Raw genomic sequence first — 18613 nt, 5'->3', positions numbered from 1 at the left:
CAAACTGTTTAAATTTTAATCTATATAAATGGATCATCCTGCTTTAGACATGCTTGACTTTTCACACTGCTGTAAAAAATGTTATCTTCAAAGATATCTTAATTGCAATATCCTATGACGTGCAATCATCCACAGTGCATACTAGAACCTTGGTTGTCACCATACCACTGGATAGCTCTGGAGGAGGCAGTGGCATTCTTGGCACCAGTCATAATCATCAGATGACCACTTAGAAAGGAAAAGCCCCAGAGAGCACTGCAGCTACCAGATCGCAAGGTGCAATGGGTAATGTCCAACATTATGAGGAGTAGCAATGCCACGACTACATGATCAGCCATTTCAGTGATCTCAAAACAGCAGGGTGGGGAGGGTACATCTGGCATAATGAGAGGTAGCAATGCCAGGGCTACATAACCAGTCATGTCAGTGATTTTAAAACAGCAGAGTGGGAAGGGTATCTTGCATTATGACGGGTAGGAATGTCATGGCTACATAACCAGTAATGTCAGTGATTTTAAAACAGCAGGGCAGGGAGGGTATATGTCTGACATTACAAGGGGTAGGAATGCAAGGGCCACATGACCAGCCATGTCAGTGATTTTAATATAGCAGTGTGGGGGGTTGTCTGGCATTATGAGGACTAGTCTTGACAGGGCTACATGACTAGGCATGTCAGTGATTTTAAAATGGCAATGTGGATGACTCAGGGAAAAAACAGAAGTGTCAAAAAGCAGGGCTAAGTGAGTAGATACACTCTGTAGTATCATCTTGGGAGGGTGTTATCAGACCTTGAAAATGGTTTAGAATAATTTTCTGAAAATCATGAATTGTCAGTTTGATGTCTGAGGCTCACAAGCCTTTTTCTCAATGTCTTTCCACTATACATATCTGTTTTAGATTTACTTATGAAATGATAAATACACACTAAACTGTTGAATACACAGCTGGGATACTTGTGTTTATGAGAGCTATGTATAAAAATTAAGTACACTGATCCCTGATGAGTAGAAACAAAAGTAAGTGATCACTTATTTACAGGAATCATCTCTTTTTCTTTTTCAGATGCTGGTTTTGCAGTTAAGAATATCACCTGACTTATTCTTGCCCTTTGTTTTTGCCATCTGGATGATTATTTTCATAGCAAAGTCATGATACCAGCACAAACAATATGGTGCCGCTATAAATGGTCACTCATTAATATTCTTTGTTGTACTTTTGTATGCCTTGACACTTCTCTGTATGAAACACATCCAGGTGTTTTACACTGAATAGAAACATATCAGTCTTTTGTTTTGCTTTTCAAATCATGAATAGTTTCACTGTGTTCCATATCCAAGTATCCGGTATCTTGCTTACTGGTCATGAAATAACCTAACAGACATTGTATCCCAGGAAAGGTGAAGAAGACACAAGCAAAGTTATATTATGTTTTGGAGCACATCTTCCTGTGTCATTATGTCACACCCTGTCAGCATCATGCATGAGTAATGCAGCAGTAAGTAATCACATGTATGTCATACCCTGTCAGCATCATGCAATGTAATACAGTTGTAATTACTCATGTTTATGTTACACCCTGTCAACATCCTGCAATGCAATACAGCTGTAAGCAATCACATGTATGTCGCACCCTGTCAGCATCATGCAATGTAATACAGCTGTAAGCAATTACATTTATGTCACACCCTGTCAGCATCATGCAATGTAAAACAGCTGTAAGCAATCACATGTATGTCACACTGTGTCAGCATCATGCAATGTAATACAGCTGTAAAAAATCACGTATGTCACACCCCGACAGCATCATGCAATGAAATACAGCTGTAAACAATCACATTTATGTCACACCCTGACAGCATCATGCAATGTAATACAGCTGTAAGCAATCACAGTTATGTCACACCCTACAGCATCATGCAATGTAATACAACTGTAAGTTATCACATGTATGTCACACCCTGTCTGCATCATGCAATGTAATACACCAGTAAGCTATCACATTTATGTCACACCCTGACAGCATCATGCAATGTAATACAACTGTAAGTTATCACATGTATGTCAAACCCTGTCTGCATCATGCAATGTAATACAGCTGTAAGCAATCACATGTATGTCACACTCTGTCCACATCATGCAATGTAATGCAGCTGTCAGCAATTGCATTTATGTCACACCCTGTCAGCATCATGTTGATGTAATGCAGTTGTAAACTATTACATTTATGTCACACCCTGTCAGCATCATGCAGTGTAATACAGCTGTAAGCAATCACATGTATGTCACACCCTGTCTGCATCATACAATGTAATACAGCTGTAAGCAGTCACATTTATGTCACACCCTGTATGCATTATTCAATGTAATACAGTTGTAAGCAATCATATTTATGTCATAACCTGTCAGCATCACGCTGATATAATGCAGCTGTAAGTACTTATGTTTATGTCACACCCTGACAGCATCATGCAATGTAATACAGCTGTAAGTTATCACATGTATGTCACACTCTGCATCATACAAAGTAATACAGCTGTAAGCAATCACATGTATGTCACACCCTGTCAGAATCATGCTGATGTAATGCAGCCATAAACTATCAAATTTATGTCACACCCTGTCAGCATCATGCAATGTAACACAGCTGTAAGCTATCACATTTATGTTACACCCTGTCAGCATCATGCTGATGTAATACAGCTGTAAAAGCAATCACATGTATGTCACACCCTGTCAGCATCATGCAATGTAATACAGCTGTAAGCAATCACATGTATGTCACACCCTGTCAGCATCTTGTAATGCAATACAGCTGTAAGTACTCACATGTATGCCACACCCTGTCTGCATCATGCAATGTAATACAGCTGCAAGCAATCACATTTATGTCACACCCTGTCTGCATCATGCAATGTAATAAAGCAGTAAGCTATCACAATTTAATGATACCCTGTCTGCATCATGTAATGTAATACAACTGTAAACTGTCACATTTCAATGACACCTTGTCTGCATCATGCAGTGTAATGCAGGTGTAAGCTATCACATTTATGTCACACTCTGTCAGCATCATGCAATATAATACAGCTGTAAGCAATCACATGTATGTCACACCCTGTCTGCATCATGCAATGTAATACAGCTGTAAGAAATCACATTTAATGTCACACTCTGTGTCATGCGGTGTATTACAGCTGTAAGTACTCATGTTTATGTCACACGCTGTCAGCATCATGCAATGTAAAACAGCTGTAAGCAATCACATTTATGTCACACCCTATCAGCATCATGCAATGTAAAACAGCTGTAAGCAATCACATGTATGTCATACCCTGACAGCATCATGCAATGTAATACAGCTGTAAGCAATCACATGTATGTCACACCCTGACAGCATCATGCAATGTAATACAGCTGTAAGCTATCACATTCCTGTCACACCCTGTTTGCATCATGCAATGTAATGTAGCTGTAAGCAATCACATGTATGTCACACCCTGACAGCATCATGCAATGTAATACAGCTGTAAGCAATCACATTTATGTCACACCCTATCAGCATCATGCAATGTAAAACAGCTGTAAGCAATCACATGTATGTCATACCCTGACAGCATCATGTAATGTAATACAACTGTAAACTGTCACATTTCAATGACACCTTGTCTGCATCATGCAATGTAATACAGGTGTAAGTTATCACATTTATGTCACACTCTGTCAGCATCATGCAATATAATACAGCTGTAAGCAATCACATGTATGTCACACCCTGTCTGCATCATGCAATGTTATACAGCTGTAAGAAATCACATTTAATGTCACACCCTGTCTGTGTCATGCAGTGTATTACAGCTGTAAGTACTCATGTTTATGTCACACGCTGTCAGCATCATGCAATGTAAAACAGCTGTAAGCAATCACATGTATGTCATACCCTGACAGCATCATGCAATGTAATACAGCTGTAAGCTATCACATTCCTGTCACACCCTGTCTGCATCATGCAATGTAATATAGCTGTAAGCAATCACATGTATGTCACACCCTGACAGCATCATGCAATGTAATACAGCTGTAAGCAATCACATTCCTGTCACACCCTGTCTGCATCATGCAATGTAGTATAGCTGCAAGCAATCACATGTATGTCACACCCTGACAGCATCATGCAATGTAATACAGCTGTAAGCAATCACATTTATGTCACACCCTATCAGCATCATGCAATGTAAAGCAGCTGTAAGCAATCACATGTATGTCATACCCTGACAGCATCATGCAATGTAATACAGCTGTAAGCTATCACATTCCTGTCACACCCTGTCTGCATCATGCAATGTTATACAACTGTAAGTACTCATGTTTATGTCACACCCTGTGAGCATCATGCAATGTAATACAGCTGAAAGCAATCACATGTATGTCATACCCTGACAGCATCATGCAATGTAATACAGCTGTAAGCAATCACATGTATGTCACACCCTGACAGCATCATGCAATGTAATACAGCTGTAAGCTATTACATTTGTTATACCCTGTCTGCATCATGCAATGTAATACAACTGTAAGTAACCACATGTATGTCACACCCTGTCTGCATAATACAATGCAATACAGCTGTAAGCTATCACATTTATCTCAGACCCTGTCTACATCATGCAATGTAATACAGCTGTAAGCAGTCACATGTATGTCAAACCTTTTCTTTATTCAGTGACAGCTTCCCTTTGAAGTTATGTCTTCTTGCTGCAATACTGAATACATTGTGGGCTGTGATATAATTCTGTATGTTATGCAGCAGGGAGGTAACTGGGCAGATGGACTTAGCCAATCAACCCTGATCTGATGGTAAAATCTATGTTTCAGAGTTTTATATTTGCTTTTATTCACAACTGTTATATCAGCATTTTATGCCATTATTTCTAGTTATATAATGCAACATATTCATCAATTTGCTAGTGATGATAACAAGCAGTTAATCACAGCTGCTGGGACACTGGAACTGTGTTCTTAGTGCACACGCCCTGACATATTAGGAAACACAGACTGCTCTGCATTTCATAACACCAGCTATCCTGTACTAACTCCAAATGCAGCAAAAGTAATTAGATGTCTTCATTAACAGACTCCATGTAGTTACAGAGGCCTGTGTTGTAGGGCAGGATGTCTGCTCATCGCACTATTAGTGATGGTTGCCATCAGCATGGCAGATTACGGGGCATCAGCTGCAAATATGAATAAATGACTACATTTAACAAATGGAATGTATGATGAAGAATTTCACGGACATCTTTTGGCACTGATCAAGAGGTCTGGAAATATATAAGATTCTTTGATTGGGAGTTAGAGGCAGACATCCTTTTACTAGCAAAATGCTTGGAAACATGTAGGCTTGTATGTCAGTTAATCATTGCTGCACACCTGTATCCAAACAGTATCAATATGTCTCATAAAAGAAAAAATCCAAACTTTCTAAAAGAACTGTGCAAACCAAATGATGATCTCTGAAAACAGTCTAAAATGTGCATTAGATTTCTTCTTCAAGCTCTAATAACATCAATTCTATGAAACAACAATGGAGGAGACCATTTCCAAAACACACAATGTCAAACAAACTAGGACAAGGTTCAGCCAAAACATTGTATGGTTGGGAGTCTGGACACATTATGTTTGACAGTAAGCTTTAGAGTCATCCAAGTTGTCTACAAATGGCTATTAAATTAAATATGTGCTTAATTAGATCTGCAGGACTGCATTCTCAAGGATATGATATTACATTATCACCTTTGTTTTACTTGTTTCTAACATAAACCCACAGTTTCATAATAATCAAACATTCTAGGTTTTCATTTAACTAGCCTGTTTACCGAATGATGAAATTCAACCTATGAAGAGCAATTGTCTCATCTATAATGAGACCATAAAACAATCTCGAGGTCTTCATACAGTGTTGTTTTTATTTTTAATGCTTTTATATTTAGGACTCATTCCCTATTTTCAGTCTCTATTGTAATTTGTATGACACATTCTAGCGTATACTACTAATTAATCAGATATTTTTTATCAGTTACAATCGGAATTAGTTTGATTCCATTATACTTGTAGTTTTAGCTTGCAAACTTATTACAGATTGCTAACTGTGTAACTCAGTGACAAAAAGGTATTGTTAGGTTTTGCTTCACAAACAACAAATTCATAATGACTGGAGTAAACCTAGCTTCATTTTAAATCTGCCTGAAATAGCTTATGCAGGATTTAATGACTGAGCACTCAGCATTCAGAGCTGGTGGAAAAATGAGTGCTATTTATAATCTCTTAGGTGGTTCTCAAGAGGAATTTATTCTTTTTTAACACTTTTATTGAATTATCACTTGTGACATAGGCACATTTAGATTTATACAAAAGTAATCTAACTGTATTAACAAATGAACATTAACAATCATTATATTTGTATTGCTTTGTATGTACCTCTTGACTATATTTATGCTTTTGGTGGATCCAAACCACATTTAATAAATGCATATGAAACTAGAAGCTGTTATTTGTTGTGTTTTCATTTTCTTTTTTTCCATCAGGGCGATGTTAATGTCACAGCTGATTTAATAAATATGTAAGAAATTCTGGTTTGATGTGTTTTATTTTTGGTATATTTTGTTTATTTATTGCATTCTGATAGCAGGATAATTAAAATGGCTGATGGATCCTTTGCAGCCATGACCTAGGCCCTTTTGGTGGAAATTACAGTTCCAAGGAATATAGTCTGAGTATCACATAAAGTCTTTCCGTGGAATACAAAATAAGTATCACAGGGTAATTATCACAACAAGATTAGAGGACAAACAAAGCAAATGGACAAGGAAATTATACAGTCACATAAAAGTTTGGAACCATTTACACTGAGAGTTTGATGAGCAGTTTTATAACGAGTACAGTGAGGCACTTATCAATAGCTGATCTGCTGATCATGATTAAAGTATACATTTAAGACGTATATTTGGGCAGCACGTATATCACTATAGAGGTAGGGAAGATAAACTACATGTAGAAGGCCTTTGTTGATACAGGTTGTACCTAACCCTTTTCTTTACAGCAGGAGAAAGTTGATTCCTTCAACAGGTATTCATTTAACTTGTTCTGAATGATTCAGCGGTATTTTCATGTCTGGCTTCTGATGTGAGCTGGTTGTTAATTGGTATTGCCAGATTTGAGCATACCTGCTCACCTGTTGTGGTTCTGAATTTGAGTATAACGATGGCAATGTTCAGAATGTCCTACCACTGCAGCACAGCGGCACAGTGGATAGCATTGTCACCTCACAGCAAGAGGATTACCAGTTCAATTCCTGGTCGGGATGCCTTCTGTGTGTAGTCTACATATCCTCCCTGTGGTGGTATGGGGTTGCTCTGGTTTTCTCCCACATTCCAAAGACATGCAGTAGGTGGAACAGGCTTTCTAAATTGGCCATAGGTGTGTGTGTGTGTGTGTATGAGTGGGTAGTGCAGAAGAAGTTCTCTGGCAGGGCTAGACACCTGGCTGTGTAAACCTTGGTTCTACATTTTTGTCACTGTTGAAGTGACACCCAATCCCATGTGCAAAAATGGCAAAGAGGGTTTGGGGATGGATTGACGAACATTGACTATGTCTATCCCTTAATGCATAATTTTGTTGAATGATTTGTTGCTTTGGTATGTATAGAAGCAGTGTCCTAGCTTAATACTTTTGCAGATCTGTGTGGAGAGCAGTAAGCTTGCTCTTTCATTAACTTGTAATCATGTAGCACATTATAGCAGCTGGCAGTTATGTGTTAGCTGATCTGCAAGTAACGTGAATATTATAACCCAGATACATAAATGCAAAACACAATGACAGCATTATCTCTCATCTTCTTTGCTCAGGAATTCACAGGAAAGCCAACATCACTGGAGAGAAAAGGCCTACAATCAGGAACAATTTTTATATTTTGCTCTGACTCACTTAAAAGGCTATTAGAACAGCAGATTTTGCATCAGAATTCATTTTGTCAACAATAAGAAACAAGAAATTCTAATGTGTGGCACTACTGACTGACTATAATTTTTAGAGATTTACCAGAAAATCGAAAATTTTATGAGGGACAGATTCCCAGAGACCTACAATTGGAACTTATCGAATTCCATATCACTTCAATAAAATCAACTGCCAGGTTATCGTCTGTTGCAGGACACCTTAAATGATTGCATTAGTTCATGCCACATTCCTAAATATTATGAACAAACTTTCCACAAATAAAAACTCTGTCATTCTGAGAGAGTTTATTTACCCATAAATGCAATGGTCTACCAATACCTCTAAAGTAAGATATGCACAGAAGGTTTTTTTTTTAGATTTAATAAATAAATAAAACAAATCAAATGTCCAGATTATTTGTAGCCCAATGAGGGAAAAAATATTCTTGACCTGGTACTTACAAATATAGCATCACCATGCATAACTCTGCCAGTAGCTCCTTCTCTAATTAAGTCAGTCCATAAATTAGGAAGTTTTTCTCTGAAACTATCTAAATTCTCTGAAACTAATATCTCATATTTTAATGAGTTCTTATACATGAATCTTCTTAAATTCTATGATGCAACCTCAAAAGTCACTTATGACAATATCATTCCAGACATCACCTCAAAAAAATAGATTTGCAAAGCAGTTTTATACCCACATGAATTAAAATATATAAATGGTATTCCCATCTATACTGAATTACAATGGAAAGTTTAAAAGCAAACCAACTTGGTGGTTCACTGACATAAATATAATCTACAATACAAGGAAACAACTCAAAGTATATAACAAATCTAAAGACAATGAAGTCAAGAAAAATATTAGTAATTATTAAAAAAGCTTTCAGATTTACTAAGACATTCCTCAGGTTGGCATCTAAAGCAAAGGGAAATAACAAATCATTATTTAGTTATGTTAGAAAACCAGAAAACAGCACTCAACAATATACAAGAACTCATATTAAATGGCAAAATGTACTTGGACCCAGTGGACATTTCCAATTTACTAGCACGTAAATTTAGTGCAGATTTTACTCATGAGCTAACCATCTCTCAAACCCCACAGCATCACTGAGGATGATGCTCTGAAAGTACTTCCAAAACTAAGAGCAGTTCCTCCATGCCACAGATAACATACTGGACTGCTTGCTTAAATTATATTAAATATGTGTGGCTGAAACCTCTCCATAAGCTGTTTCTTTAGACCTTGGCTTGGGTGCTTCCTCTGTCCCAGAACAAACGCTGACAGCACAGGTAATGTCACTACATAAAGATTGCCCTACTACTGACCCCAGAAAATTTAGGCCCATCAGTCTGATGAGTTTCACTGGTAAGGGTATGTAACACATTATAACAGACTTTATTAATATCATCATCAACCTACCCCTTTTTCTGATTTCCTACATGGTTGGGGTATCATGTCAACCATCACCATCTCTCTTAATTCAGTGTCACTCTCCTCCTGTCTTCCACATTCATGCCTGACTGTCACAGGTCTTCACTCATACAAACCATCCATCTCTTTGCTGGATGCCCTCATTTCCTCTTGCCTTCTTCCTGACTGTAGCAAATCTTCTTCATCAGATTGTCTTCTGCTTTTCAGCACACATGTCTGAACCACCATGATCTGTTCTCTTTGACCTTCTTTGCAACTAGAGTTACGTTGGCTTCTTCCCTGATGTCCTCATTTCTTCATCTGTCACACAGTATGTACCTGTCTCAGGCATTTCTAATGCATCATTTCTAGCTTTCTCATCTGCTCTGCTTTTACTGCCTGGGTTTCTGTACCAAACAGTAGCACTGTCTCATTGATGTTTTGTACACCTTTGTTTTTAGCTTCTTTGGCATCCTTCTGTCATTCAATATCCCTGACAATCTGTGCCATTTGGCTGCAGCCTCTCTGATTCTAGCTTTGACCTCTACACTTAGACTTTGCTTTTCCTCACGTAGTCATGCCAGACACCTGAAGCTGTTAACCTGGTCTGCTATTTTCCTTTATTGTTCATTTTCAATGTTCTGATTTCCCCGATTCGCTGTCATTACAAATATCTTATTTGCACTCAGTTTCATATAGTGTGCCTTCAGTTTTACATTCTATTCCCTATCCTTTGCTGCCTTTCTTGCTCAAAGTTTGTATCTAATTCCATATTGTCTGCATACAGTAATGTTGTTGATCTGTCACCTATAACCTGTTTGCTAATGTGGTCCATCACCAGTATGAACAGCAGTGGACTCAGAAGTGAACCCTGATGCACCCGTACTCCCAGTGAGACAAAACACTGTCCATGTTTGAGTCATTCGGTCCTTGTTACACAGCCTACATTAATTCTACCAATGTGTCTGGGACTTCCAACCACTGGAGAACTGCCCAAATCAGCTTTCCTGGGGCCTTGTCATATGCTTTCCCCAAGTCAAATAATGAGTTAGACTCTTTCCTCATCTCTAGCTTCTTCTCAACTATTAGCCTCACTGCAAACATTGGATCAGTTGTGCTGCATCCTGATTTGAATACAAAATGTTCATCTCCTATCTTACTTTCTACTACCCTTCTTATTCATTTATCAGTCATCATCTCCAAAAATTTCAATGTGAGAGGAGTTTTGTACATCAAAATTGCTCTCAGTTGTGAATCTCCCCTTTATCCTTGGACATTAACACTTATATGCTTATTCTCTAGTCATCTGGGATATAGCTTTCTCTCTATACTGCCATGAGTACGCTCAGGAGCCATTCCTGCCTTGTCTCACCAAACAACTTCATCTGCTTTGACCTCATCTAAGCCTCCTGTTTGTCTTGACTTCATTTTCCTTAGTGTTGTTCTATGATGGGCTCCTCCTCTTCTTTCATTGTATTCTATGTCTGGGGTGGTATAGATTTGTGGAGTTTTCTTCATTCAGAAGGTGCTGAAAATACTCCTTCCATTTGCCTTTGATGGTTTATGCTGTGGTCATTTGTTTCACTGTGGAAGACTATGCAGCCATTTATTCTACCCCAGTGCCCTTTCCTTACTAGGAGGAAGGCTACCTGTTGACATCTCTTGTATGAGATCTTCTGACTGTCTCTCTTGCTGAACCATGTTTTGGCCACCATCAAGCCACTTGCCAGAGAAAAGTCTGGAATGTCTTCTCCTTCTTCCTTCTAGTACCCCACCAATGTGGATCCAGGCAGTCCTCATATCCATTCCTGTCTGTCCCCACATGTGCATTCAGGTCTCCCACTATCAACACCAGTTCATGTTGTCCTGCTTTATCTAGTAGGTCATGCAGTTGCATTCTGAATGCACTCTTTTTCTCACTATCACAACCCTGCTGTCAGGTATAGGCTGATATTTTGAACACTACCATATCATTACATTGAAGTCTGATTGCCATGAGTCTGTCACTAATTCTGATGACATCTCTCGCCACAATTCCCACACCATTTCTAATCTGTCTTCCTTTGAGTAGTAGATTGTGGATCCCAAGCCAACTGCCCTTCCATCTTGAATCCTGGATACATAGGCTGTCCCGCCTCCTTCTTAGTGTCATGTCATCCACTTACAAGCTGCATCTCATCAGTGAACCTATATTAAATATAGCAGTTTGGCAGGTTGATTGGTTTTATGTCCAGTTTTCGTTCAACAGAGCTATCCCAGGTAAAGCCGGACAAGTGGAGACCTGCCAACCAGCCAGTAGCTTATTGACCCATGACTGCTGGCTGCTGGGCTTACACTGGTTAATAGGTCCACATGCACTCATCCCACTATTAGCAGGGTCCCCAGAGCAGGTAGGAGTAGCTTGGGTCCTTAACCCACTTAACTCTGGCAAATTCACATGCCCATACTAGAACCATATTGGCTAGTCCTCATACAGCATGCAATCTGTGATCCATGTTCTCCTACCTTGAGGATACTGTGCACCACATTGTATGCCCAAAGCAGTTGGTCCATACAACTCTTTCCCCAACAGAGCTCAATCTAGAGTCTGTGCTGATGCTCACAACTCCATTCTTGAGTGAGTTTGAGGTGGATATACCCAGTATGGTTTTGGGAAGTGTAAGGAACCTCACAGAGATACAAGGACAAAATGCAAACTAATTTCAGGCATTTGCCAGAGATCAGGATCAAACCTTGTACCTTATACATGGGAGGCGAAGACCTTAATCATTATGCCAAACTGTCCCAAGATTTTTATAGACATTAAAAATCTCATTAGGTTTGACCTGCAGGAGTTTGATTTTGTAAAAGATATATCCTGCCTAATGTCCCTGGTTAACTGCTTTAAAACTGCCTTTTATTAAGCAATAGTTTGTTGAAATTCAATGCCCTTCCAGTCCAGAAAACAGAGCAGACTATGCAGATTTGTTTACAGAAAATCTGTATTGCCATGCCAATGGCTGCATAGAGGCTGCATTAAGGCTGCTATATTTACCAGAAGTAAGCCCAAAACTAACTCCAAAGACAAACCACCCTGGTTGCATCCCACGTTAAACAGAGTATAAAACAAAACGAAAAAAAAATTAGGGCTAAAATTAGGAAGAAAGTGCAACTCTGATAAAGATAAGAACTCTCTCATCAAAATAAACAGGCAGCTAAGAGGGCTAATTAAGTCTAATAAATCAAAATTTTATGTCAATATAGCCTCCCAACCAAAAGACAACCATAAGACCTTCTTCAGTTGTCAGAAACCACAAAGGCAGCATACAGCAATGTGCTGAACTGGTGGTTAATAGTCATACATTCACTGATCTGGGTGATATGGTGAATCTGCTGGTTGATATATTCATTTCCAACTTGCCCCTCACTCACCCCAACTACGTCCCATGAAATATCTTCAAATATAACCTGTTCAACTATAAATAGAGAGCATGTCCTGACTGTGCCCACTAAGGCTAAAAACACAGCCCTAAAGTGCCCTGAAAATATCCCAGGATGCCTTCTGAATAGTTAAAATGTGAACTATCAGGGCCACCAGAGCTACGATTTAACTATAGTCTTAAAACAGGCTTTGTGCCATGAGAAAGAAAAGCTGCAGCAACCATCCCTCTTCATAAGGGTGGACCATCAACAGATCCTGGAAACTACAGACCCATTAGTCTTAGTCTTATATGCAAAGCCATGGAAAGATCTATCATGGAAATGATCAACAAAAACATGGGAGACCTTCAGACACTGGATGCATCCCAGTCTGGCTTTGTCAAAGGATGGTCATGCTTGCTGATCCTGGTAGACATCTTTGACAAGGTCAAAAAGGCAATGGATGACAGTAAAACAGTGCACACTGCCTACCTTGACCTGGCTAATGCATTGATGCAATAACCCACTTTGGCTTTGTTAACAAACTTATGGAATTAGGCATAAACCCCTTTATAACACACTGAATGGTTAACTGGCTCAAATATAGGACCAGGACATTAGGATTGGTGAGACCACGTACTCAAAGAGGCCATTCACCTGTGAAGTCCTTCAAGGCTCTGTGCTGTGCCTACTCCTCTTTGGCATCTACTTTTCAGAAGCCATTCTAATGTCAAAGGCATCAGGCTGACCAAGATTTCAGACAATTGCAAACTGAGAGCAGTCATAGAGTCCCCCCAAGACACTATTTATTTATTTGTATTTATTTATTTATATTTGTAGACTGGGAGTGTCTGACTGGACGTAGGTCCATTTTCAGCAGAGGCCCGGGGAGAAAAGCTCCACAGTTAAAATAAACAGACAGTAGTTACATTGGATTACATAGCGATTAACAATTTACATAGCAATTACAACATCTTTACAGATGAAGAACATAGTACATCAGTAGACAACTAGAATCTTTATCTGTGAAGTACATAACAGACATTAACAAATGTTACAATAAGAAGTTCCTGCTGCATAATAAGTACTAGGCTTATGAGTATCTGAGCTTGCTATAATCAAGGTAGTTAGTGGAGTAGAAAGAAAGGTTGTGGTTGGATGGGGTGGGTGATATTAGAGTGGGAGTTGCAAGGGCATAGCCAGCATGTTTTTAGGTGCACTTTTAGTAAAGGTTTGAAGTGGGTGCATGATGGTATGGAGGTAATTGTGGGTGGGAGGGAGTTCCATAATTTGGCTATGGTGCAAGAGAATAGTGCTTCACCAGCAGAGTTATTGGTTTTAGTGATCTGCAAGTGATTTTTGTTGCTGGATCTTAGTGGTCTGGTGGTGCGATAGGGTTGGAGTAGATTCTGGAGGGATGGGACATTTAGTGGATGGTTTACTAGTTTGTGGGCAAGTGAGAGTTGACACCATTGAAAGAGGTGAGGGAGTTCAAGCCAGCCCAGTTCAGCAAGTGAGAGACAGTGGTGACTATGGTAGGATGCTCCTGTGGCAAATTTGGCAATTTTGTTGTAGCAGGTCTCTAGCTTGTTTAGATCGCATTGCCTTAGGTTGGTATATATTGGAGAGGCATAAAGTAGGGTGGAGATAAGGTGGGAATTTGCTGTTGAAATCTTTGCTACTTTGGTGAGAAGTTGCTTATTTCTGTATAATGCTCTTAGTTTTTTGTGGACTTTTTTTTATGGTCATGGATATGTGAATTTCAAATTTTAGTTTATTGTCTATTTCCACTCCTTGCAATTTGGTGTGTTCAGTTGGGTATATAATGGTGTTGTCTTTTGCTGTGATGTTAAAGTGAGAGTTGTTTTGAGTATGTTTGTTGGGTTGGAAGATGAGTAGTTTAGTTTTGTTTGGGTTGAGTTTTAATTGTGCATCGGATAACCAGGTTTCAACAGAGGAAAAGGCTTCCTGTGTGACTTTTTGCAGTTTGGGTAGGGACTGGGCTGAACAGATGATGGTTGAGTCATCTGCGTATTGCATGAGTGTGCCATGTTTGGTGGCAGAGGCTAGATTATTGGTGAAAGAGAAGAGTAGGGGTCCAAGGATGGACCCTTGGGGAACCCCTATGGAGACAGGTAATTGGGGAGATATGTCATTCTGCCATACAACGGATTGTTGGCGGTCAGACAGGTAACTCTGAAACCAGTTGGTGACTGATTGTGAGAAGGATAGGTTATTGAGGACAGAGATAAGTTGTTTGTGTAGGACCATGTCAAATGCTTTAGCTAGGTCTAGGAAAGTAGCAGAGGAAAGATAGCCATTGTTTGTATGCTGAAGAATAGTGTTAGTAAAGGAGAGTAAGGCAGTGGTGGTGCTATGGTTTGGTCAGAAACCATGCTGAGTACTGGAAAGGAGGTTGTTAGTAAGGAGGTAGTCTGAGACCTGAGAGTGTATGCATCTCTCTAGTATTTTGGAGAGTGGAGAGAGAATAGCCATAGGGCGGTAATTGGTTAGTTCTGTGGAGGGTCCGCCTTTGTGGAGTGGAATTATATGTGATACTTTCCACAGTGTGGGGACTTAACTTTCTGACAGAGATTGGTTAATCAAGATGGATACTTGGTAGGCCAGAGCATCAGCTGCGATTTGTAGGTATTCACTTGGGAGGTTATCTGCTGCTAATTTGGTGAGCTTAAGTTTAGTTAAGAGTTTTTTTATGTTGGAGGTAGGTACAGGAGAAAAAGAGAAGGCAGTGGGGAGATTACTAGTTGAAGGTGTGGGTTGGAAGGGAGGGGGTTGTGTTGTTTAGCTAGTGATAGTATGGTTCGTGTGAAGTGTGTGTTGAATGAGGTAACAATATTTTCTGAGGAGTGAGGGATGTTAGGAGGAGGGGTACTGACTTTACCTGGGTGGAGGATGGAGATTATGGAGGACCAGAATTGTTTGGGGCTGTGTTGGGACGAGTGTAGGGAAGACTGGCAGTATTGGAATTTGTCCTGTTTTATTAGCTTTTTGACTCTATTGCGTAGTTCTAGGAATTTCTGTCTAGTTGAGGGGGTTTTGGTTTTGCGCCAGTGCTCCCAGGCTTTATCCCTGTTTTTCATTTCTGACTTAGTGGTTTTCTGTAGCCATGGGAAGGGCTGTGCTTTGATTCTGGAAAGTCTTATGGGGCATGGTAATTAAGGATGCTCAGGAAGGTAGTATTAAAAAATTCAACTGCGTCATCAAGACTGAGGTACTTTAGAGGATGCCAGTTACATTCTTTGAGGGATGAGATGAATGTGAGTGGGATAAAGTTTAGTTTTTTACATATTTGACGGTAGATGACAGGTTTAGCTTGGTATAGGTATTTTTTGAGTAGGAATGTTGGGGAGTGATCACTGAGGCTATCTGATAAGCAGCCTGTTATATATGACTGGGGGCTCTTACTGACTAGTATCCAATCCAGGGTAGTGTGCTTGCTGGAGTTTTTATTTATCCTGGTTGGTGACTGGACTAGTTGGGTGAAGCCATGAAGGTTTACATGATGGGTTGGATGGTTGCCAGAACAGGATTGCCAGTCAATACTGAAATCACCTAAAATGATAGTTTCTTGGGGGAGATGGTGGGTAGACCAGCTGAGGAGGTTTTCTAGTGGAGGGATGTTTTGGCCAGGTGGGAAGTAGCATCCAATTATGTTGATGGTTTTGTTTTGGTTTATTTTGAGGTTGGTATATATTATTTCTTCATTGCCTATTTGTAGAGCTGATGATTTTAAGATCTGGATGTTTAGATGCTGTTTAAATATTATAGCTACACCGCCTCCTTTCTTGTTTGGCCTGTCTACTCTTAGTATGCCATAACCTGTAGGGAGTATTTGCTCACTGGTAATATGAGGTTTTAGCCAGGTTTCTGTCAGGATGACTATATCTAGGGAGTACAAGTCTATGGTGGCATGGAGTTCATGGACTTTGTTGGATATACTTCTAATATTTAGGCTTAGTAGAAGGAAGTCACTTGGCTTTCTATTGGCTGTAATATGAGAGAAGTTGTGGTTTCTAGTCTGATTATGAGGGTTGGGGTTGGAGATGGTAGGGCCAGGGTTGGGGTGGATGTCTCCACTTAGGGCTAGTTTTCATATAGGTTCATAGGTTCATAGGTTCATACTAGGCTATCTGCCCAAGGGCATTTATAAGCCTAGCCCATAGTTATGTGGCTTTCGCCACCCCTTTAGTTTGAATAAAAACTATGCCTATCATTTTGCTGTGCCTCTGTCAAGCAGTGACACTGAAGTAATCCCTGGGGTATATCTGCAATCTCCCATCCATTGGTCAAGATTCCTCTTGAACAAGGCCAGAGAGGTGCTCTGCCTCACATGTACCAGGATTTTGTTCCACAGCATAGGGAGTCTCTGGGTGATGAATCTGTCCCTCCAGCACGTTCTATTTATAACCGTGTCAAGGTTTAAGTCTCCCGCCCTTGTGGTTCTGAGGGATCTAGATTTTTTTGAGGTGAAGCATATTCATCAAATCTGGGTTTGACATGGCCTTATATGTCAGGCACAGGTCACCTCTGAGCAAGCGGTATGAGACTGAATAGAGCTGGAGTTCTTTCAGTCGGGCAGCATAAGACATATTTTTGAGACCCTTTATCCTTTTGGTGAGGAACTTTTGGGGCCTTTCAAGCTGCAGCAGGTGTCTGGTCAGATACATTCGAACGGGCATTGTACTTAATCATACGTCTAATCAGTGATGAGTACAGGGGACGATGACCTCCCTTGATCTAGATGTGAATCCCTTCATGATCAGGTGGGCGATATAGAAGGTTCTCCTAACTACTTTAGCAACATGAGTGTCAAACGAAAGGCTACTGTCAACCTGGGTCCCCAGATCCCTGATGACTTTTTCTGTGCTCAGTGGATTGCCATCTATATGGTAGCTAGGGGTAACCTTGTTTTTCCCGAAGGGTATGACTATGCATTTTTTGGCGTTTAACTTCAGGCCATGGCTCTGGCACCAGTTATCCGTTTCTGTGAGGCCCTTCTGGAGGATATCTGTGTCAGATGTGTTTTCGACTATGGTGCCCAGTTTGCAGTCATCTGCAAACTTTGTCAGCCATAACCCTCCTGTGTTTGCTTGTACTTCAGAAAAGTAGATGCCGAACAAGAGTGGACCCAGGACTGAGCCCTGTGGGACACCACTTGTGACAGGCTTTGAGTCTGACATGGCTCCAGCAACTCTGACCCTGTGGGTTCTGTCACTTAGCCAGTTTGCAACCCATCTTGTGATGTATGGGTTTACATTCAAGCTGATGAGTTTTTCGATGATACCTGAGTGGGGTATTGTGTCGAAGGCCTTTGCCAGGTCGAGGTAGGCTGTATGGACTGCCTTTCCCTCATCAATGGCCTTGGTGACAGTCTCGAAAAAGTCATCCAAGTTTAAGAGGCAGGATCTGCCTTTGACAAAGCCAAACTGGGTTGGATCCAAAGTCTGCAAGTTCCCTATGTCTTTATTTATGAGTTCCATTATGATCCTCTCCATGGCTTTGCAGATAAGGCTTGTCAAGCTAATGGGGCGGTAATTTCCAGGGTCTGTGGAGGCACCGCCCTTATGAAGTGGGACCACAGTCAGCGTGCGCCACTCCTTGGGTAGGTATCCTGAGGTGAGGCTAAGATTAAACAGCTGTCCTAACTGTGGGTTTAATTCCTCGTTGAGTTCGTGAAGCACACAGCCGGGGACACCATCCGGTCCCATGGATGCTGTGTCTTTTGCCTTAGTGAGGGCAGTTCTCACCTGGGCGTTGGAGATGTTTGGGGGCCCACAATCCT

The 18613-nt window shown here is 40.3% G+C and overlaps 1 protein-coding gene across 1 annotated transcript in view; it reads left to right on the top strand.

Annotated features, from left to right (window-relative positions):
* The window catches only part of LOC122808799 (deleted in malignant brain tumors 1 protein-like), a 1006762-nt gene extending 1000132 nt beyond the window's left edge, over positions 1-6630 (top strand). The window contains exon 10 of the mRNA XM_044079852.1: positions 1063-6630. Coding sequence (XP_043935787.1) covers positions 1063-1094 — 32 coding nt within the window. The 3' untranslated portion in view covers positions 1095-6630. The remainder of the gene's footprint in view (positions 1-1062) is intronic.
* Positions 6631-18613: the final 11983 nt, after the last annotated feature.

This window comes from Protopterus annectens, chromosome 1.part1, assembly GCF_019279795.1.
Source record: "Protopterus annectens isolate FY-2018-M chromosome 1.part1, PAN1.0, whole genome shotgun sequence".
Classification (NCBI taxonomy): Eukaryota; Metazoa; Chordata; order Ceratodontiformes; family Protopteridae; genus Protopterus; species Protopterus annectens.
The sequence above is the reverse complement of the archived record's forward strand: the minus strand, read 5'-3'. Positions and strand labels throughout refer to the sequence as shown.